At 33.4% G+C, this 22,192-nt stretch overlaps 1 protein-coding gene across 1 annotated transcript in view; it reads right to left on the bottom strand.

The window, feature by feature from the left end:
- Positions 1–387: 387 nt before the first annotated feature.
- LOC133204090 (neurogenic locus notch homolog protein 1-like) overlaps positions 388–22,192 on the bottom strand; it is a 34,983-nt gene continuing 13,178 nt past the window's right edge. Inside the window, exons 29-51 of the mRNA XM_061339854.1 lie at positions 21,331–21,450; positions 21,046–21,165; positions 20,602–20,727; positions 20,370–20,483; positions 20,086–20,199; positions 19,399–19,974; positions 18,596–19,225; positions 10,145–10,251; positions 9,607–9,789; positions 9,511–9,517; positions 6,361–6,396; positions 5,521–5,634; positions 5,229–5,339; positions 5,013–5,126; positions 4,790–4,906; positions 4,536–4,646; positions 3,682–3,795; positions 3,476–3,595; positions 3,124–3,249; positions 2,882–2,995; positions 2,657–2,770; positions 1,978–2,553; positions 388–1,037 (exon numbers count right to left, since the gene is read on the bottom strand). Of these exons, the coding sequence (XP_061195838.1) occupies positions 949–1,037; positions 1,978–2,553; positions 2,657–2,770; positions 2,882–2,995; positions 3,124–3,249; positions 3,476–3,595; positions 3,682–3,795; positions 4,536–4,646; positions 4,790–4,906; positions 5,013–5,126; positions 5,229–5,339; positions 5,521–5,634; positions 6,361–6,396; positions 9,511–9,517; positions 9,607–9,789; positions 10,145–10,251; positions 18,596–19,225; positions 19,399–19,974; positions 20,086–20,199; positions 20,370–20,483; positions 20,602–20,727; positions 21,046–21,165; positions 21,331–21,450 (3,953 nt within the window). The 3' untranslated portion in view covers positions 388–948. The remainder of the gene's footprint in view (positions 1,038–1,977; positions 2,554–2,656; positions 2,771–2,881; positions 2,996–3,123; positions 3,250–3,475; positions 3,596–3,681; positions 3,796–4,535; positions 4,647–4,789; positions 4,907–5,012; positions 5,127–5,228; positions 5,340–5,520; positions 5,635–6,360; positions 6,397–9,510; positions 9,518–9,606; positions 9,790–10,144; positions 10,252–18,595; positions 19,226–19,398; positions 19,975–20,085; positions 20,200–20,369; positions 20,484–20,601; positions 20,728–21,045; positions 21,166–21,330; positions 21,451–22,192) is intronic.

Raw genomic sequence — 22,192 nt, 5'->3', positions numbered from 1 at the left:
AGATTATTCGCAATAAAAGAATGAGAGTAACATGAGAGTTTTGGAAGTTAAATGGAGTGTGAAGCATGTATACCATCTGTGTCGCTAATCATATACGTCTTGTGCAAACTGTGGTGTTGACATAAAAATATTTGAATTAACGACGATGTGATTGCCAATATAAAGATGAAAAACAAAATTCTTTGATCTGAAAGGCTGAATGAAAAGTAGGATTCTATTGTAATAACTTAAAAATGTATATAAGTGTGCAATAAATAAAGGCTTTGAATTCGTGGAATTATTACAAGCTACTTAGTATTCCTTTTTCGAGATCTTCTGAACATTTAAAAAAGAAGTTGTACCGACAATAAATTTATAAATTTAATTACTAGTAAATATGTAGCTCCCATTTTAAAGAATAATTTAAGTTTTTACCCTCTTCGTACAAAGCAATGAGTATATCTTGCTAATAAAAATTAATTCCGTGTCTTTTAATCTCCAACTTTTATCACTTTCTTTATATTCTGCAAAATAAGCATGAAATGCACTGGAAGCAGTAGACAAAATCTCTTCATCCTTGTACTTGCCTCCGACCCCAATTGAAAAGATGGTTATTTTGTCCCGTGTTAATGACTGTGTCATCTTCACAGACTCCGTAACATTAGCATCGAATCCAGTGTAGATATGGATCAGAAGTTTTCGAGATGAATTTCTGGCACCGTGTTCTGGGGACAAAAGATGGGTTCGTGTAAATTCCAAAGCTCTTGCTACATTTGTAGAAGAATTCCGATAGCTTGTACAGTCTTGTTCTATCCCCATAATTTTGCTTGCACTACTATCAAAATCGTATGTCTCGTTCAACTGCATTAACAGGTGAGGTTCGTTTGAAAAATAAACCGCTCCTATTTGAGTTTTGTTTTGTCCCAAAGAAGTTACAGGTTTCAGGCGCTCTAAAATTGAGTTAATGACTCATAAACTACCGGAGAATGTTTCTTGTGGTAGAATTGAAGATACGTCAATAACAAACATAAGATCCACCATATATTGTTGAAAGCATGCTGAAAAGTTTATAGAATAACATGAATAAGAAGTAAAAGGAATTAATACCTAACGTTAATAGGATGTATGAAAGAGGAGAGAGTATGTAAGTAGGTAAGTAAACAGGTAGGTGGGCAGGTAGGTAGGTAAATAAGTAGGTAGATACATACGTAGGTAGGGAGGTGTGTAGGTATGTACATGTAGATGCAGAAGGATATTTGTGTTTATTACTTTAAGACAACTCAACTGTTTTTTTTTAATTATCAATAAATGGACGACGACTGTTTTACAAAGCTGAATATATAACCGTTTCATTAAATTAGGGATGGCAAATTTCAGAATTTCTAAGTTGTTAACCGTAAGACGTTCCGACCGATTATCCGGTTAATCGAATCATACACATTTTCCTGACTTTTGTTTGTAAACTCTAATCATACCCACAGAAAGCTAAAAAATAAAAAAAGAAAAGATAAAACATAAATGATATTCTTTTTTTGCCTGATCAAAACACTATATTCATGCATCGATTTTTTTGTTGTGTTATGTACCCTTAATTTACAATGTATTTTCAATATTATAATTTGATAGATATTTGCAAAGGATAGACGGGGATAAGAAACACATTGTAATCAGTTCAAAGTACGCAGCGGCAGTTTAATTAAATTAATTAAAAGAAACAGGACAGGCTGGGTAACGACATGATGTTTAAACAGTAATTAACGCTTCACAAACAGATCAGGGTAATAGTGAATCCGGGGAGCCATAATTACCTTATCATCAGCAGAAATAAATATGTGAAAAATGTCAACATTCAGATTTTTTTAACATTGTGAATTGGAATTTGGGAAAATCTATATATATCTACGTTTTTGACTAACCGATTAAAGATTTTCTTACCGATTACGATCGTGTAACCGTTTAACAGGTAACAAATTGTCATCCCTTTATGAAATGCATTACCTGTGCATTTTTCATCTACCAGTCTCTTCATCACATAATCCATGGGATCCATAGAAATATGAGTAAAAACATCATTATAATGTGGGTCTCCTGATATTCTCCTCAGCCCCTCATGTCTAATGTCTTCACCGAAAGCCACGAACATCAAAGCATTATTGGAAGTAGAGTTAAGCAAACGTGCTCGCAGTTCCCCTGTTCCATTTATAGCTAGTTTTAGATCAGTAGGCATCCCATCCGTAAAAAAGAATACAAACTGGTTACTCCCTTTGGTTTCATTCAAAACATCCCTCACTTTGTATGAGGCATTATGAATATCAGTTTTTCCATTCATAAATGAAACCTTAGAGATGAGATCCAGCAGTACTGTTTTATTGTTTTCATAAGAATCGAACCCTATGTCGATGCTTGTATTCATTCCGTATGATGCTACTGCTACCTTGAATTTTTCGTTTGAGAGGGAAAATCTTGAAATGACGTTAGAGATGAAGTCCTTCTGTTGTTGAAATACTTTGTGGCTGGTACTGAAAGAAGTGTCAACAACAAACACTAACCGGGCTGGCTTTGTCTTGCACAAGTCTGGAAAATAATGATTACCTTGAATGTGTATTACATATTTCTTTTTAAAAAAACATATCAATATCAGAAAGGGTTAACATGTATTATACGAAAGTTTTCTCACCTATTTCGCAATGCTTTCCACCCCAGTTATCCACACAATGGCATTTATACGAACCATAAGTGTTGACACAAGAAACGTTGTTTTTGCAAGGCCCAGTTAAGCATTCATTGATGTCTGAGAAAGGAAAGCAACTTTCAGTTCATAATCAAGATTTATTCCCATCCTACCAATAAAAATTTCAAATTATATAAAACAAAACAAAGGGTAGAAAAATTAAAAATTAACCTAGTTCGCAAGGAGCGCCTGTAAACCCTGGCATACAAGTACAGCCAAATCCTCCCTGGAAATTAAAACACTCGCCATTGTTTTGACAGGGAAAGTCCCTGCATTCATTCACATCTAAATTGAATTCAAACAATATGAATAAATATTTTATTTTGTTTTGTATAATATAACATAGTTTTACTAATCTACATTAAATAAATGTCCTGGAAGAAATTCTAAAAATATTGTCAAAGATATATTACCTTCCTGACAAACACTTCCGGTCCAGTTTGACGAACAGTTACAGTAGAATGACCCCTCTGTATTGGTACAGTTGCCCCCATGTTTACATGGTGGCTCTGAGGTCCATTCTAAACACTCATTTACATCTTGAAATATAAAGGAAATATTTTTTTTCTTTATTGGAATGATGAAGGATATTAACTGATGTAAATTTCTTTAAAACTTAATTTAACCTCAGAGACTGATTTTAAAATATTTCAAATCATTAGTTTCAAAATATGGCATAATTTATATTTTTTTTCAAATTCTAAATTGAACTAATGAATATTGCAATTGTTCAGACTGAGAAACCAATGGATGTGGAGAGAGAACCTGCATCACAAGTTTTCCCGGAACGTCCCGGGGGACAATGACACATATAATCCCCACAGAGATTCTCACATGTTCCTCCGTTTTTACAAATTGAAGGTCTCCTTATACATTCATTTATATCTAAAATAAAAAGAAACAAACACTCATATAAAAACTGCACTATATAAACGGAACAAAGATAAGAATGGAGAGGGTGTTTTTTTTACCTTCTTCACAATATTTTCCTGTGTAAAATTCGTCGCAATGGCAGACAAAGGAACCATAGGTGTTTGTACAACTTCCATTGTTCCTACACCCTATTAATTGGCACTCGTTGATATCTACAACCATTCCAAACATTTTCATCTATAACTACAATTTTACTTTACTCGCTTAATTTAATCTTTGTATTTAAGAATTTCTTGTAAACACTATATTTTATTATTTCAAAATAATAAATTAATGAAATGAAGTATATACCCAGATATAAATTGAAATCTATTCGTAAACAAGAGTGAATAGCATCGGTAGTTACTATTTACAATTAATATTCATGTTCATTCCATTAAGTGAAACAAACCATGTTCATGTAAATGATGCACGATAAGGACACGATTATTTTATGAAATGTTTCGAACTTGAAATAAAAAAAAGATGTAGTAAAAAAATAAGTCTTTACTGGGACTATAGTAATTAAACTGATAGAATCAAACGAATGAATCCCGGATACGAGTTCTGAAGTTTTATTCCAAACACCATTTTATTTACTCACTAGTTTGTGTTTCTGGTACTTGAAGAGTTTGAGTCAAGATCATGGACAAAAACATACTAAAATTTCAAATTTTTTTTACAATCCATATTTCAAAAGTCTCCTTGTCTTTGGCATAATTTTGTGACAGAAAGACAGGCAGACAGCTAGACAGACAATCTTTAAAACTATGCCAATCATTTGGCGAAAATATAGTTTAAAATCCTACCAATATGGAAACAAAAAAGAGTATAATTCAGTGGTGAAGAACATGATATTATTCAACTTGTATGGTAAGCAAGAATATCATGTCTTTTAGTTAGTGTATAATACCTGTATCACAGCGACTGCCAGTGAAACCTTCACGACACAAACATAAGTATCTTCCTGGAATGTTTTGGCAATCTCCGTGATGACATGTCCTGCTTGTACATTCATCAACATCTACACAGACAAGAATGTTTTTAACGACATTACTTAGTAACAATACTTCTTTTTTTTGCTACAATCATTTAAGATATACAGAGACGGACTACCAATGTCTTAAGTACAATGTATATTCTAATGAAATATCAAACAATATACACCTTTTTCGCAGACTGATCCGGTCCAACCTGTGACACAGTTACAGGAAAAAGATCCAGGGTTATTTAAGCAGTTTCCTCCATTGCAACATGGTGATGATGTTAAGCACTCGTCTATATCTTAATTACAATTGTAGTAAAGAAAAAAATCAAATATTTGTGAATAAAGTATCTTAATAATTAACATTTTAGACTGAATTTAATGTTTTATTATTATATTCTGTACCTTGATCACAGGTAGGGCCACTCCACCCCGGGATACAATTGCAGTGAAATGAACCATTTGTATTACTGCATGAACCATGTCCACATATACCACCAGTTAAACACTCATTTATATCTTTAAAAAAAGTAAGCGTTCGAAACATTTATAAAGAGTACATCCGATTTACATATTCAAGATCATTGATAGCCTTTTTTAAAATAATTTCACGGATTTTACCTGTTTTACAGTGACTTCCGGTCCACCCAGTGTTACAGGTACAGAAGTAACTTCCTATGGTGTTGGTACACGAACCGTAATAACAAGGCTGTGCAATACACTCATTGATATCTGTACAAAGTGCAAGGATAGCAAATTATAAATGTTAAATGACAAGGCAGTGCCATGCACTCATGGATATCTGAACAGATGGAAGGATAGCAAATTATAAATGTTTAAAAATATCATATTTCATGAAGCTTTTTTGTTTAAATATTTTTCCTAGAAAATGATTACATGTGTTTATGCCTACCATTCTCGCATCTTTTTCCAGTGAAGGGAGCTGGGCAGTTACATCTAAAACCACCATACAAATCTATACATGTAGCGCCGTGCAAACAAGGTCCTGAAGCACAGTCATTAACATCTGGGGGAAAATATTATAAATGAGACTTTTACATATTTTTCAATTTGCTAGATACAATATATATTCTAGCAGTACTAAAAGTATTTTAAAATTATATTATTTATATGACTTATTCACAAAGAGCTAGATTCACTTTATGCATAAAATAGCCCTGTCCTTATATCAATTAATTGACTAGTATCACCCTCTGTCCCATTTCATATATCAAAATATCAAAATAAAGTAAAGACTTAGTGCTTTCATTTCCTTTAACAAAATTTCTTTTTGAGAATCCAGGTATTTTAAAACAGGCTTTGTGAAAATGCAATGTTCTTTAATATTGCAGAAAACAGGTGCACTTGACTATCTCCAGCAAAGAATTAAAATATGAGCACAGCCCAACATTACATCATGTGTTATGATCTTTAGAAACTGATTTTTCATTATGTAATTTGATAATTTGGATCAGAGGTTGTGCTCTATATAAATATTGAAAAATCTTCAACTTTTGGCCATTTGTAAAGGAATTCAAAAGATATGGGAAAAAATGACGCATTTCATGACGTCATAGTGCATTGACTAGAGAGAAAATTACGTCATGTTTAATAGATAAACGGTCACCAAGGGTCCAAGTAAAAAATACTGCATTGTCAACTAATAATAAGCAGTTTCGAATTTTTCAGAAATTCACAGGGCCAAAAAAGGCCCTAAGTGACCCTTGCTCTTTTTTCTTATTTCCTTTGATACCTGCTGCTAGAGTGTAAAACCAAATTCCAGCCAAACCTACAACAGATAAATTAAAATAGCATCATTGTTTTTAGAGTTTATATGAGCCGTGACATACACAGTCACAGAATTTCTTCAAAATTACTATGATAAAAGTGTATAATACCATAAATTGATATCAAGACGAAAATGGTAGCTATGTTCACTTTTACCATAGAAACATGTACCAATGTCTGACCGAACATTTTCAAAATGTGCAAAGTTCCCATTTATAAAGTTTGCAGCAATGCAAAAAGATGACATTGACTGTTTCCAAAAGTCAACTTGATACCTTACAGCATCATAAACATATTTGGGAAAGCAACAATTCAATACGTTTCATATAGAAACAAAGTATTGAATTACTACAATTTTATTCATTTATTTTGATAAGTCATACGTTCAAAAAAATAGAAGCAATTATGGTTGAAAAGCCACCAAATAATAGCAAAAGATCCGTGTCATATATTTAAAGAAGAAATGTGATTTTTTTTTTTGGGGGGGGGGGGGGGGGTTAGAAATGGTTCCTAATGTTTTTATACCGATCAATGATTTCGAATGAACTCCCTGTATGTTTTCATATGTTCTTATCTTTTAACAGAGCATATTTTCTTCTGAACTGGATGTACTTTTTTTAAAAGCAATGGTGTTGCCTTAATTCTGCATTTCAGAAAGGTCTAGTTTTATTCTGTAAATAGACTGTTGCTATGGAAATTATTGGAAAATATATATAATCTAAAAAAAATATTTTGCTTCTTTACATAACATTGTATGTAATTCTGAAATTTTTTCTTATTGATATTCATTAAAAAAACTTACTTGACTTTCAATTCTAGCAATCACACAATTTCTAACACAATCTCTAACTAGACGTTAGAGGTTCAATATTGTTATAAAGTTAATAATCACGGTGCCTAGTGGTAGGTCGTTTGCTTCTCTCAGGAGGCCAGGGTTCGATTCTCATTTGTTGCGCCGCGTCAAAACTAAAAGGTAAACAAGGGTAGCCAGTCTCCCGGTATAAGAAGTGAAAGTCATGGGTCTTTCAGACGAGACCTTAAAACCCAAGGCCCCGTATGACGGTGGGAGTAGGCACGATAAAGAACCCTCACTGCTCGATGGCCCTGAGTGCCGAGTAAAGGTCTGAATTTGAAGCCCTTCACCGCTATATGGTGAAGTCTCTATATGGGTGAAAAATTCTCGAATGGGACGTAAAACAACATACATTCAATCAATCAATCCCTTCTTGGTAACCATAGCAACAGTACGCAATTCTTAATCAAGCTTGATCAATTTAATGATATACAACAGATTTATACAATTTATTGTGAATTAGAAAGAATGTCTCTTGATTCAAAGGTAACTAAATTCCCAAGACAGCAAAAAATCAAACAACTGGTATGCTGTTTTCAGAGTTACAGTACAATCTAGCAATAAATCCCGATTATTTATTTCTGCGTTGCAAATCCTAAAGCATATACTGGACATGCAGTCTTGATTTTCCATGTCTGTCATTAAAATGGCAGTATCAATCAAAATTGAGCATGAATTTTGTGTTGCTTTTCTGTGTTACCATGGCAACCATGAGAGTTATTTATTAAATGATATTGCTATAACCATTTTTCATATGGTCATTATTTTGATTGTTTTTTGTATTGGTGACTGAGTTTGATCATCTATCATTAGTGAATATTGAGTGGTTTTCAGCACGTAAAATGCATGCAAAATGCAGCCATGGTTGTCACTGAATTAGAAATATATTCTAAATAATTCCTTTATGGCATAAGTGGCAACGAGGTCTTATGTTTTTGAGAAAATGGTTAGAAATTTATTTTAGTCTTTATTTAGGCTCAAATAAGATATAAAATAGCTGAAAATATCATTTTTTAAAAAAATTTTCCTAGCTGTTAGCTGGGCAACCAAGACGCATAGCAACCAATTTCGATCAATTAGTGTTTCTGATGTCAACCTTTTATAATGGACAAAGTTTCATCATGAACAAGCGTGCCAAAAAGTCAAAGTGGTTACAGAGAATTGATTCTTAAAAACAAGTCGTTTATTACCTTCCTCATTTCGACAACGTTACCTGTGTTGCCAGTGAATATGCTCATTCGATAAGTGGCCGGTGTGAAAGAAAACTGGTTGTGAAAGGATGTACCATTATCAAATCCAATTCTTATTCTTTGTCCTTCGTTTGGAATATTGACGTTGATGTAGTTAAAGAGAGCATACGATGTTAGATGGTCAGTTATTAAGACGCACTGCACTGTCACTCGCTTCAAAAATATTTAAAATTAAAATTTGATAAAGAACAACAACGTACTTAATTGTTTTCAAAAGGAAAGATGAAAATATTTAGTATTTTGCCTTGAATAATTAGATTAAAAATAGGATATATGTACATACTTTCAAGTATTACACAATGAAATTTTGAAAAAAAGATTTTTTTTTCTGTATTAATTAAAGTTTACCACAGATGAAACTCTTCTTTTCAAAAATGATCTTTTTGTTTATCATGTTTAATTAAGCGATACAAACACTATACTTACATCAAATACACATTGCTATTTAAAAGAAACACACTTTATTTTTGACATGCTTTTGCATTTTTATCGGTTGCCCTTAGCTTGTTTTTTTTTTTAAATATGTGTTCTTGATTACCAAACATGTCTTCTATCATATCAATGAACCTAAAGGAAATATAATGTAAAATGTGAAGATAAAGAACCGTGTTCAATCTCATAAATCCAGCTAGTAAAACGAATCGTGCACAGAGCAGAAACACGCACCCCTGGAAACACAAGAGGAGGGATCAGGGGCCTAAGAGGAAAATGTAGTTAACGATGTTTTAAATCAAGTTGTCACATTCCAATCTTAAAGGAAAGACATAAATCGTACTGACAAGGATCAACAATTTCAACACTCTCTTTAATCCTTTCGAGAATACTGAAGTGCTCATTAAAATATATACAGGGATATATTTTTTTTTACAGGTGTTCGAAAATGGTGATGGTAGTGATCGATGATGAGGATAATGATAAACCTAATACAGAAGTGTTACGAATTATCTTTCTTTAAAAACACTTTTGAAATCTAAAAATTGATATAAAAATTTAAGAAAATATCTAAACTTACTGAACCGCTGTAATATGGGTAAAAGGTTGTATTATACCAAGTCGTCACTAACACCCATTTTGCTTGAAATGAAGATATTTTGCCGAACAACCTTACGTCAGAACTAGCTTCTTCGAGGGTTGATCCGGATGTATATATCTTATAGTACATATAACCGCCGTTATTTCCTACTGGAAATAAGTCAGTCCAGTACGCAGCCAGCAGAGGATACGTTGTCAGGTTTGTGGGTACATAATCATAAACTGGTTTTTGAAATGTAATAAGCCCGTTTGTACTCATCTGAAATAAAAGAAATTGAGAATGTTAAGCTTCATGAAGTCGAAAGATGCCAACGTGGTATTGTGATTCCATTAAATAATAATAATTTTTTTGTTTATACTAAGTATAACAGCAAATTACACAATCTTCCAAAGCGTAAGAAAGACATTTGAGTCTATGTTTAAATCTACATTATATATAAATTATGCGTATAAAGTTGACAAAAGAACGAAAATGTTGCATTATCGGTTCGTATGTTACAATGATGGAAAAGCCATAAACACTTTACCTTTGACACTTCTTCAAGAAATAGGCACAATAAAATCAGGATCTAACTAAATAAGAAGTAATATTGTAAATTACTGCATACATGTACTTGATTGAAATTCAGGTTTCCTACTGGAATTCCTTCTTTAACCTCCACTGTTGTTGTGATGTCATCACTAACCAGAACGTTTCCCTCTGGGACGTAATTGTACGCACCTTAAAAATACATCTGATATATCCAAATATAAAAAAACTACTTGTATCATTATTAAATAAACAAAAAAGTTCCATAGGTTTAACATTCAACTAAGTATTATGAGTTTTTCAACATAACATCAACTTATCCTCATCTGGACCAGTTTTTCTGTGACAGAGAAATGGAGAAATCGTTGCTTTATAAAAAACAAAATATAATGAATAATAAATATATTCCCAACATAGCCTAAGTAGGGGACATAAATTTAAGTATTTTGGTACTTGATTGGTGGCGACTTAGAGTCGTGCATGTTGCCTGTTAGAGGTGCAGGAATGAAAAAAAGACATTTTAAAAACGTTTAAGGTAAATGCATTTTTCACATATTCATATACATGTATTAATTTTTGATGCATCATAAGGCGCAAAACCAATATCACAGGCATTATGCTGATATTCAGTTGTGTGCTAATAGTTGCCCGCAGATGTCAGGTAGTAAAGAAGATTTTTAAAGATATAATGATTATTCATGATCAATAAATGACCAACAAGCCAAATCGTAAAGGACCTTTAGGATAAACATTAAATTTTTGAGCTTTTGTCAGGAATTCATTCTTTTCATGAGTATTTATAGGAAATAGAATGAAAATAAAATAATTTGGTAACTTTATGCACCTCTTTAAGTCTTGAGGAAGTAGTAAGAAAACTGTGCAATTTTGAGTGTTTTCATGGCAATTTTTTTCAAACTTCGGTTAGCTTAAATATCGTAATTTTTTTAAAAAAATAATTATGAACTAACTTTCAATTCTAAATCTTGAGATATTTTATGATTAACTTGATGCCTTCATCTTTTCACAAAGAGAATTTTGAAAATCGTCGGGTGCCACGTAACTATCAAACAAATTGACTCAAAAGTCGGCCATTGCTAGCAAAAATTCGACAATATTAACTGTCTGTAACTCTTAAACTATGCTAAATCAATGCAAATAGTGAATGTCTCTATTAACTTCAGCACATAAGCATTCAAAAATCTAATTTTTGAAATTACGTTAAAAGTTTTAAAATATAACAATTAGAGGACTCATCCCTCATTATTATTTTGCATAGAATTTGTCTGCTATATTTATAAGAATAAAAATAGCATTTTCATTTAATATAGCACTAATTTAGGAGGTTCTGACTCCACTCCTCAAGCATAAAGCCTAAAATGTTTGGAAATCATGAAATCCTCATCATAAGTATTCCTTGATATTATCATGTTTATGTGTTTTTTTTAGCATGATTTAAGGCGAAATTTGTAATACAAAAATGAGAGTAGAGGGAGAAAAGAATGGATGAACAAAATTTCAAAGTTTATTTATGCCCGACCTATTTGCAAGTCGGTAGCACTTAGATTAACATTAGTAACAATGGAAATATTCTTTGATACCTTTTAAAAATATGAATTTATTTTAAAAGTGAAAATTCATATTGAATAGTAAAAGATATCGAACATATGAAAAATAGTACTGTGTATATCCCATATACCAAGGGAAAAAAACTTACCAGCTATGAAAAAGTACACGGGAAACATGAATTTCAGAAAATGCACCATCATCCTTTGAAAAATTTCTTCTCGTCTCGTCCAATATTTAAAGACGGTGTGTCTGAAAAATACTGATAAACGTATCAGGACTTCTTACTTTATCATTCTAGTCTTTTTCAACAATAAAGAAACTGAATAGGGCCAAACTTTATCACTAGTGATATAAAACAGACACTGTCTGGGAAAGACTAAAGTTCAAGTTAAAATTTTTATGGCTTTTTCGATCAATTGCTAATAGAGCTTACACAATACCTTGTATTTTTCAGTGTTTTGAGGGTGCCAACCGAATGTAAAGCCACCACAGACATGTGCAAGTTATCGCTTGTTTGTTTAAGATTGTACCTTTTTTGTCCATATTGCAGATAAGAATGATCAAAAGAATAGGAAGTTTAAACAGTGCAATTTTTTTTTTATCTTTTATTCCAAATTGTATTTTTTTTCTAAACGCAGGGAGTGCTTTAAACGGCTATGTTGTAATCTTAAAGACCGATTCAAAGAATTGGTGCAAATAATAAAAATATGTTTTCAATTTACGAGCTTTTTGTTACTGAAATCCGACCCAGTACTTAACTGATCATGAAAAAACTAAATTATCATTTTTGTCCAGAAATAATCTTTAGAATTCCATGTCTTATGTGTTGCGATTTGACTTCAGACCGAATTTCGGGTGTGTTTGATTGTCATACATCGTCACAATTTCTTAACTTAATCTTTAATATTTAAGAAAAAAGGAAAATGGGCGCTATATTGATAGAGACATTAAAATTGTAATTAAGAAAAGTCAGAAGAGAGAGTCCAAAAGCAAAACCAACATGCCAGTTCTGCTTGTTTATGTTCAGTTATGTGTGCAGTGTTAGCAAGGAAATCTAAAGATAACGCACAGCTCCCATGTTCATAGTCCAATGAAACAATACAAATTGTGAGCAGAGCAAACCTGGACCTCTGAAAACAGAGGTGGGATCAGGTGTCATGGAGGAGTGAGCATTCCCTGTCGACCGGTCACAACCGCCGTGTCATCTTTGTCGTGATCGGGTAAAAGGAAAAATTCCGTAGACAATTCAGTGTACAAATAATGGCCTAACAATTCATATGAAAAACGTCAATCAGCATTCGACTTAGGGATAGATTGCATTTGCTAAAAAGGTCATTGTATCAATAAATAAAATTTGTCAAATGTTGACTTTCAACGAGATTGTTGACATCCTTGTACAGGTATAATGATTTTGTGAAACATTATCATTAATGTTGGAAGTTATAGAACTATTCAAAATTTAGATTTACATCACAGCCGAAAATTTAAAATGTTTCAAGCTTATGGCTAGCCAAAAAGTTCTTTAAGTTCTTATCAAGTTCTTTACAATAACGTTAGGAAATAACATAAATTGTGCCTAGTAAAGTGTAATACCGGAGTTTCGGGTAGATAAACCTAATGTAATACTTAGAAGACTAAGCTGCATAACCTACCTATCAAGCAATTAAAAAAAATTACCCGTATTTTGTAAATCGATGAAAATAAAGCAAAAATTCTTTAAAGGTGCCAATTCTCAGCTCAGATACCAATGTAAATGGAAATGTAAGTGATGCTTCGGGATATTAGTAATCAGGGTACAACACAATTTTTTGAAAAAAAAAAAAAATTTCTATGAACTTTTAAAATATATAAATATATTGTGTCGGGGGTGGGGTGGGGGGGGGGGGTAGTCTTCGCCTATTACGCGCATTTTGTGCGAACAACAAAACTTCAAAGTTTAACGGTATGCTACCGAGATACCGGGGGATGGGCAGAAATCACACTGTACGTAATTTTCTCTCTTAATAATTAAAATTAGATGTTGTCATAAGACAGTAAAACCTTCATGTAAATGTTGGCTTCTAAATGTACTCTCCTCCGTATCAGGTTAATTAATAACGAAGCCATAATAGTTATACGTGTATCAAATTGAGGATAAAATACTCTTGTGAGCATGTAGCCTCTCGTGCTTTCTTTAAACAAGAGGCCCATGGGCCACTACGCTCACCTGAGTAACTTCGGCCTTGTTGTTTTTCATCTGATTTCCCCCTTGTAGTACTTATTGTGGCCCCGCCCTAACCCCGGGGGTCATGATTTTAACAATTTAAAATTTACACTACCCCAGCATGCTTCCAAATATGTATCAGCTTTTCTGACCCAGTGGTTCTTGAAAAGAAGATTTTTACTTTATATTTCAATGTAAAACTTGGATTCCCTATTGTGGCCCCGCCCTACCCCCGGGGGTCATGATTTGAACAATTTAGAATCTACACTACCAAAGGATACTTCCACATAAGTATCATCTTTTCTGGCCCAGTGGTTCTTGAGAAGAAGATTTTTAAAGATTTTTACTACATATTTCAAAGTAAAACTTGGATTCCCTATTGTGGCCCCGCCTTACCCCCGGGGGTCATGATTTTAACAATTTAGAATCTACACTACCAAAGGATGCTTCCACTTAAGTTTCAGCTTTTCCAGCCCAGTGGTTCTTGAGAAGAAGATTTCTAAAGATTTTTTCTACATATTTCAATGTAAAACTTGGATTCCCTATTGTGGCCCCGCCCTACCCCCGGGGGTCATGATTTTAACAACTTAGAATCTACACTATCCTAGCATGCTTCCACATAAGCTTCAGCTTTTCTGGCCCAGTGGTTCTTGAGAAGAAGATTTTTTTAATGAACCCACCCTATTTTTGTCTTTTTTGATTATCTCCCCTTGAAAAGGGACTTGGCCCTTCATTTTAACAATTTAAACTCCCCTTCACCCAAGAATGCTTTGTACCAAGTTTGGTTAAAATTGGCCCAGTGGTTCTTGAGAAGAAGTTGAAAATGTGAAAAGTTTACAGACGGACGGACGGACAGACGGACAATGGGTGATCAGAAAAGCTCACTTGAGCTTTCAGCTCAGGTGAGCTAAAAATCACTTCCAATCTATAATTGAAGAATTTAATAAAATATGAATTCTGTTTTAAAAAATCAAGAAGAATTTTGTGTAAAAAAAAGAAGGAAAGAAATTGTTCCCCAAAATGAAAAGAAAAATAGAAAAATCTTATTGCACATCTACAGGAACCACCAATCATATTCCAAAATACGATTTAGCTACTGCTTACAATGTGAGAGGAATTCTCGTGGGTAACACGGTTTTGAGAAAAAAAACACCTCTTTTTCGACCCTCAGTTGATTCCTGGGTGAAAATAAAAAATTCGAAATTTTACTGCACATCTACAGGACACCGAGAATCATACTCCAAAAAACTACCGTGTTAAATATAAAAGAAGTTCAAAAAACTAGGTGTTTGTAGAAAAAATGTTTTTCGGCCCCCAAATAACCTTCTGGATGAAAATTCTGAAATCATTTTGCACATCTACAAGACACATCAATCATATCACAAAAGATGATTTAGAAATTGCGTAAATTTTAAAAGGAGTACTTCGAACCAGGTTTTGACCTAAAATTGACCCTGAGAATAAAAATACCTACACCTCATTGTTTATCTACAGGACATCACCAATTTCATTATAGGAGGAGTTCTTAAAAGAAGATTTTTGTAGAAGACCATGGTTTTTCAACTCTGAATTTGCCCTTACGATGAAAATGAAAATTCCGAAACCTTAAATCACATCTACAGGACACCACCAGTAATATATTACAAAGATGATTTGGCTTCTGCGTAAATGAAAGAGGAGTTTGAGGAAGAAGATAGTGTGATAGACAGACAGACAGACCAGGATAACATATTTACCAGAACCTTCTTTAGAAATTGCTGGTATATAAAACATGTTTGTAAAACAAAAATCACTGTAAGCTAAGTAATCCACTTTTCATGTGCAGAAGGCACAAGGGCCTTAACCGTCAGTTGAGTATATAATCTAACGATCCATATATGGTTTAAAAGAATTATAGTTCTAGAGCACTATTAGTTAACGCACTTCATTCCCCCTCGCATTGGCCTCTCTTAGTCTTTGAAGATAATTCAATTTACAAAGATACGATATTTTGTCCCATTTTCATTTATCTACAGTCGCCCGCGTGGCGCAGTGGTAAGAGCATCTGCTCTAGAGTCGCGGAGTAAGGAATTGATCTTTACGTCGTGGGTTCGAATCCCACTGTGGCACGTGGATACCAGTCCTTTGGATGAGACCGTATAAACCAAGGTCCCGTGTCGCAGAGGGTGCTGGCACGAAAAAGATCCCTCACTGCTCAATGGCCCTGAGTGTCGAGTGTAGGTCAAAATTTGCAGCTCTCCAACGGCAAGTGGTGGCCTCTCCATATGAGTGAAAAAATCTCGCGAGGGACGTTAAACAATAAAACAAACAAATCATTTTTCTATTATCATAAAGTCTACCTGACCTTGAAAAACTATTAAAGTACTTTTGTATTAAATATTATAAAATTTTTGTGTAATTCTGTTATTCAATTGATCTTTTAAGTTGCATTATTTACAGAGATTAACTATCATAGGTGAATAGCAAAGGAGAATAACTTCTTTCAATAGAAATTAATAAATTGTCCAAAGGGTACGGAATTTCGAAATCTGGTTTAAAAACACACTTGCTTATTAAAACTTTATATATTCTATATTTGTCCTCCTAGATGCCCAGGAACAGAGAAGAAGATTTTCAAAGAAATAGTCCATTTTCACTACAGATTCAATGTATCCCACCTTAATACCAGAGCCCCTGACCCAGGGACCAAGATATTCACAATTTTGGAAGAGGCACTCTTGCTCATCATAACCATGCACTTAATATGTTTCCTTAATAGCAATGGGCAGAAAAGAAGATTTTATTTGCAAAGAAATAATGCATTTCTACTACATATTCAAAAGAGCCTCACCCTAACACCAAAATCCCTGACCCCGGCTTATGAATTTCAAACTTTTTGGAAAGACATCCTTGCTCATCATAACCATGCAATTAGTGTTTCTGTTAAATACCCAGGGGTACAGAAGAAGATTTTCAACAAAAAAAGAATGCATTTCCACCAATATTAAATAACCCCCCCCCCATGAACCCCTGAACCTGGGGCTGCAATTTCACAATTTTGGAAGAGGCGTCCCTGAATCCATGAATCTGGGGCCACACATTTCACAATTTTGGAAGAATCATCCTTGATCATCATCATAACCAAGCACTTAATTTATCTGCTAAATACCCAGGAGCATAGAAGAAGATTTTCAAATAATTAATGTAATTTCAATATAACAACAGAACCCCTGACCCAAGGGCCAAGATATTCAGAATTTTGGAACAGGCGGGCTTGCTCATCATAATTATATACTTGGGTTCTCTGCTAAATACTTGGAGCATAGAAGAAGCTTTTTAAAGAAATAATGCACTTTCACCATTTAATCAATAGAGCCCCCCTCCAGCCTCCCGCAGAACCCCTAACCCTGGTGCCAAAAAAAAATTCACAATTTTGGAAGAGGCATCCTTGATCATCCTAACCATGTACCTAGTTTATCTGCTTTATATACAGAGGAGAGAAGATTTTCAAAGAATGAATGCATTTTCACTCTATGTTCAATAGAACCCCGTCCTAACTACAGAAACCCTGACCACAGGGCAATGAATTTCACAATTTTGGTAGAAGGCTCAATGCTTATTAAAATGTCAACAGTTTAACTGCTAGACGTCCAGGAGTAAAGAAAAAGATTTTTAAAGATTGCACTCATTTTGATGGTTTTGGCCCCACCCCTAAGGTCCCAGGGGTGGGAGAGGCAGGGACCATGAAATTCGCAATTTTTTCCCCTTCACTCATATATGTTCTATGCCAAAATTGGTTTGAAATTGGTTCAGCGGTTGCAGATAAGAAGCCAAAAATGTTCAAATATTAACGCACAACGCACGACGACGGACGAAAACGAATAGCAATAGGTCACCTGAGTGACTCAGGTGACGTAAAATGTAAAAAAAAAAAATTCAGGATGGGTTTGCTTGTTTTCAATCAACATTGGGAAACATTTTTTTTCCTCAACATTATAAACATTAACAAAAGTCACGTCGGCAAACATATAAATCAGATAGATAGGAAAACTACTCAATTGAAAAGTCAACATAAATTTGAACATTGGGTAAATGAAGAATGTTAAAACATCTCTTGTTAACGCATTGCAACAAAAGTCGTATATTTCAGAACTACACAAAGGGTTTTGCAAGTATTGTGAGATTTAAATAAGAGATGCTTGCAAATTCATTCAGACTTTGCTACTTGTAAAAATCAGGTGTCGATACACAGTTTTTGATATTACTTACCTTCAAACAATGATTTTCACAACTAAGTCTCTGTGAGGCATTTCATTTGCTCTCATAATCACAAGCTTTATAGAAAAAAATTATGAGTAGAGCATCTCTCTATGTAAAAAATTAACTCTCAAAAACACACTGAGAGAGAGAGAGAGAGAGAGAGAGAGAGAGAGTCATTTTCGTTAATTTTGCTTAAAAAGCCTAAGAAAATATTGATAAAATTATCTTGCTCTCAATTAATAATATCCAGAACATATATATTTTTCTCTCACTTAAAATTTTGTAATTTTTCATCTGATTTATACCAGATATGTGGTTTATATAAGAAGTTTTCAAGTCAAGACCCAAATTTTTTCAAGGGGAAAGAGGACAATTTATTTTTTTTTCCTGTTCTCAAGGCTAACGAAATTAAAGCAAATGTACGTCATAAATATGTAATACAAATACTTTTACTCATACAATATACATCTACATATACCATAGTTTTTGCAAAGAGAATTGTAATGTATAAGATAAAACAATTTTAAGTATTTATTCTTTTCGTACATGTAAAATGATCAATATTTTTAATGAATTCTAATTCTGTTTCCGTCAGTCCCCATTTAGCTTTCCTTTCATCATATTCAGCAAAAAATGCATGAAAAGAGCTGGATGCGGTTAACAAGACATCATCGTATGTGTATTTGTCTCCAACTCCTATCGAAAAAACAGTGATTTGATCATAGGTTAACGCTTTTACCACTTCAGCAGAATTTGTAGCATTAGAATCGAATCCAGTGTAAATATGTATGATAAGTTTTCTGGACGATTCTCGCGCACCAGTTTCTGGGGACAGGAGATGAGATCTTGTGAATTCTAAAGCTTTTGCTACATTGGAACTGACGTTCTGAAACCCATGGCTGTCTTGAGAAACGCTCAAAAGTTTGCTAGCAAAACTATTAAAATCCGTAGATTGATTAAGCTGCATTAATAGATGAGGTTCGTTTGAGAAATAGACTGCTCCTAGTTGGGTATGGTCCGGTGCTAGCACAACAAATGGTTCTAGGTGCTTTAAAATTGAAAAGATGATGCTTAAACTTCCAGAGAACGCACTAAGTGGTATAATTGAAGATATATCAAGAACAAACATAATATCCACCAGCTCTTGATAATAGCAAGCTGAAAATTAAGAAAAATTTAGATTAAACAAAGACAAAAGAACTCAAGGTAATTTGAATTTTAAAGTTTAACAAACATGCTTTTCTTACACGGTATTTTATGATTTTTTGAGTAATGTATGTGTCCAATGAACATCAACATTTACGTAACAAATATATATAGTTAAATAATACCTGCACATTTTTCGTCCATCAACCTTCTTACTAGTTGATAGAATGGGTTAATTGAAATGTGACTGAACACATCCTTATATCTCGGATCTCCCGACATTTTCTTAAAACCAACATGTCTGACGTCATTGCCAAACGATACAAACATCAAAGCATTATGGGAACTTGAATTTAGCAGACGGGCCCGCAACTCTCCTGTTCCGTTTATAGCAAGTTGTAGATTAGATGGCATCCCGTCCGTGAAAAATAACACAAACTGGTTACTTCCCTTAGTGACATTCAGGAAATTCTTGACGGTGTACGATGCATTGTGAATGTCAGTTGTTCCATTCATGAATGAAAGCTTAGATATTTGTTCAAGAAGTAATGTTTTATTGTTTTTGTAGGAATCAAACTTTATGTCAATGTTTGTATTTCCCCCATATGATGCAACCGCTATCTTGAATTTATTATCTGCAAGAGTTACTCTTGAAACGATATCAGAGATGAAGTCTTTTTGTTGCTGAAATATTTTTCTTGATGTGCTAAAAGACGTATCAACAACAAATACTAGTTGTACTGGCTCCGTGTTACACAAGTCTGAAATTTTTTTTTTACAATGATAGTGTTGTTTTACAAACAATATAATTGAAAGAACAAGTTTAAGCATTAAATTTTTTAGTTTATGGCAGAAAATGACAAATTACTCACCTTTTTCACAAAATACCCCATACCAGTTATTAACACAATCACAATAGAACGATCCTATCGTGTTCTGGCATGAACCGTTATTTTTACAAGGGTCTGACAGGCATTCATTTATATCTGAAATGTGTAAACAATTTTCACGTATATTACTACATAGTTTTTTTTTAATTGTTCATCTGTATACATATAAGATACATATATATATGCTTTGACATAAATATTGCTTGTAATATAAAATTTTTATCCTAGGTTTACTTTATATAAAAAATAAAATGTTAGATTTTAACCCAATTCACAAAGGGCTCCGGTAAATCCAGCCTCACAAGTACAATTGAACCCTCCTTCAAAGTTGTAGCATGTTCCATTGTTCTCGCATGGGAATTTCCGGCAATCATTTATATCTGAAGCAAAAATTCATTACAGTTTGCAAGGTTTTTTTTTTCTACATGATCTTTTAATATTGATCGCATTTAGTTTAATGGAATTGAAATTTTTAACATTCTGCATAGAAAAATCTACCTTCTTGACAAACACTTCCTGTCCAGTTTGAAGTACAGTTACAGTTAAAGGATCCTTTGTTATTGATACATTGGCCGCCATGTTTACATGGCGGCTCTATTGTCCACTCTGTGCATTCGTCAACATCTTGAACCAAATAAACGTTTTGAAATAAAAAAGACCAACCTCAATAATTACATGTGCATTAGCCAAATTTATTGTTAAAAAACTATTGTCATAAATCAAGAAAATACCAATGAAATTTACATTTTTTCTCTAAGCTAAATTTATAACAAAAATCCAGTAGTTAAAAATGTATGGATAAGGAGACATATCCTACGGTATGTCATTGAAGCTGCGTTTTATTTTATCAAAAATTTGATTGAACAGAGTGGAACAGAGTGGTAAAGCATGCAAATTTTTCTGTGTAACGGTTATATAATTTTATGAATGTATGATTGTCACCTATTTCACAAAGTGCTCCTTTATATCCAGGTACACAAGTGCAATTGAATCCTCCATCAAAATTAAAGCATGCTCCGTTGTGTTGACATAATGATGGTAAGTACCTGCATTCGTTTACATCTAAAATAATACATAGATTTCTGTTAGTTAACTAAACTTTTTTTCTAGAAAAGATCTTCATAATTTTTTTATTGGCATTTCTAGTTTAAAAGGACTTTGATATAATCTAATATACCAGATAATAAAAAGCGGTTTTAAGGAATTCAAAAAGAGTTTTATAATTACCATCCTGGCAGGTACTTCCGGTCCAGTTTGAAGTACAGTTACAATTAAATGAACCTTTGGTATTAGTACAAAGCCCTCCATGTTTACATGGATCAATCCATTCTAAGCACTCATTAACATCTTCAAATATAAAGATACTTAGTGTTTATAATTAGCATTTGTAAAAAGACAAAAAAAGTCAGATGATATATATATATTTATAACATTTTCAACAGTGAAATACTGTGATTTATTTATTGAATAAAAGTGATATTCTCTCACAGTGTGAAAGGATACCAAAATGATATTCTCTCACAGTGTGAAAGGATATCAAAGTAAGTAAAAAATAATTTCTGGCCTGTCATAAGATAGAGATAGTAACTAAGCATCTTGATAGAGCTAAAACTGCATATTTCTTCCCAAATATGTTGCTAAAGTCCATGCTATGTAATGTTTTCAATCACACAAGTGCTAAGCTATGACGTCTCAACCGCTCAACTATGACGTCAACTGACAAGCCTATGACACTGTGTTAAGAAAAGACAGAGGCAAAGGGAAAATCAAAGAAAATGTAATAAACAGAAAATTCAATGTTTTGTAGATGAATATGGAATTTATTTCACTCGTGAGACAGGATTTTTTTTTATATTTTCACTCGTGCTTCGCACTCGTGAAAATATCAAAAAATCCTGTCCCACTTGTGAAATATATTCCATATTCATCTACAAAACATTGAATATCCTCTCTCTCTCTCTCTCTCTCTCTCTCTCTATATATATATATATATAGAGAGAGAGAGAGAGAGAGAGAGAGAGAGAGAGAAAGCACAAAGAAATTCACTTTTTTACAAGGATACCCACTTCCGCCCCAGCCCGGGGTTGAA

Source organism: Saccostrea echinata, unplaced genomic scaffold (genome assembly GCF_033153115.1).
Source record: "Saccostrea echinata isolate AGI-Se365-2 ecotype Australia unplaced genomic scaffold, CSIRO_AGI_Sech_v1 ptg000002l, whole genome shotgun sequence".
NCBI lineage: Eukaryota > Metazoa > Mollusca > Bivalvia > Ostreida > Ostreidae > Saccostrea > Saccostrea echinata.
The sequence above is the reverse complement of the archived record's forward strand: the minus strand, read 5'-3'. Positions and strand labels throughout refer to the sequence as shown.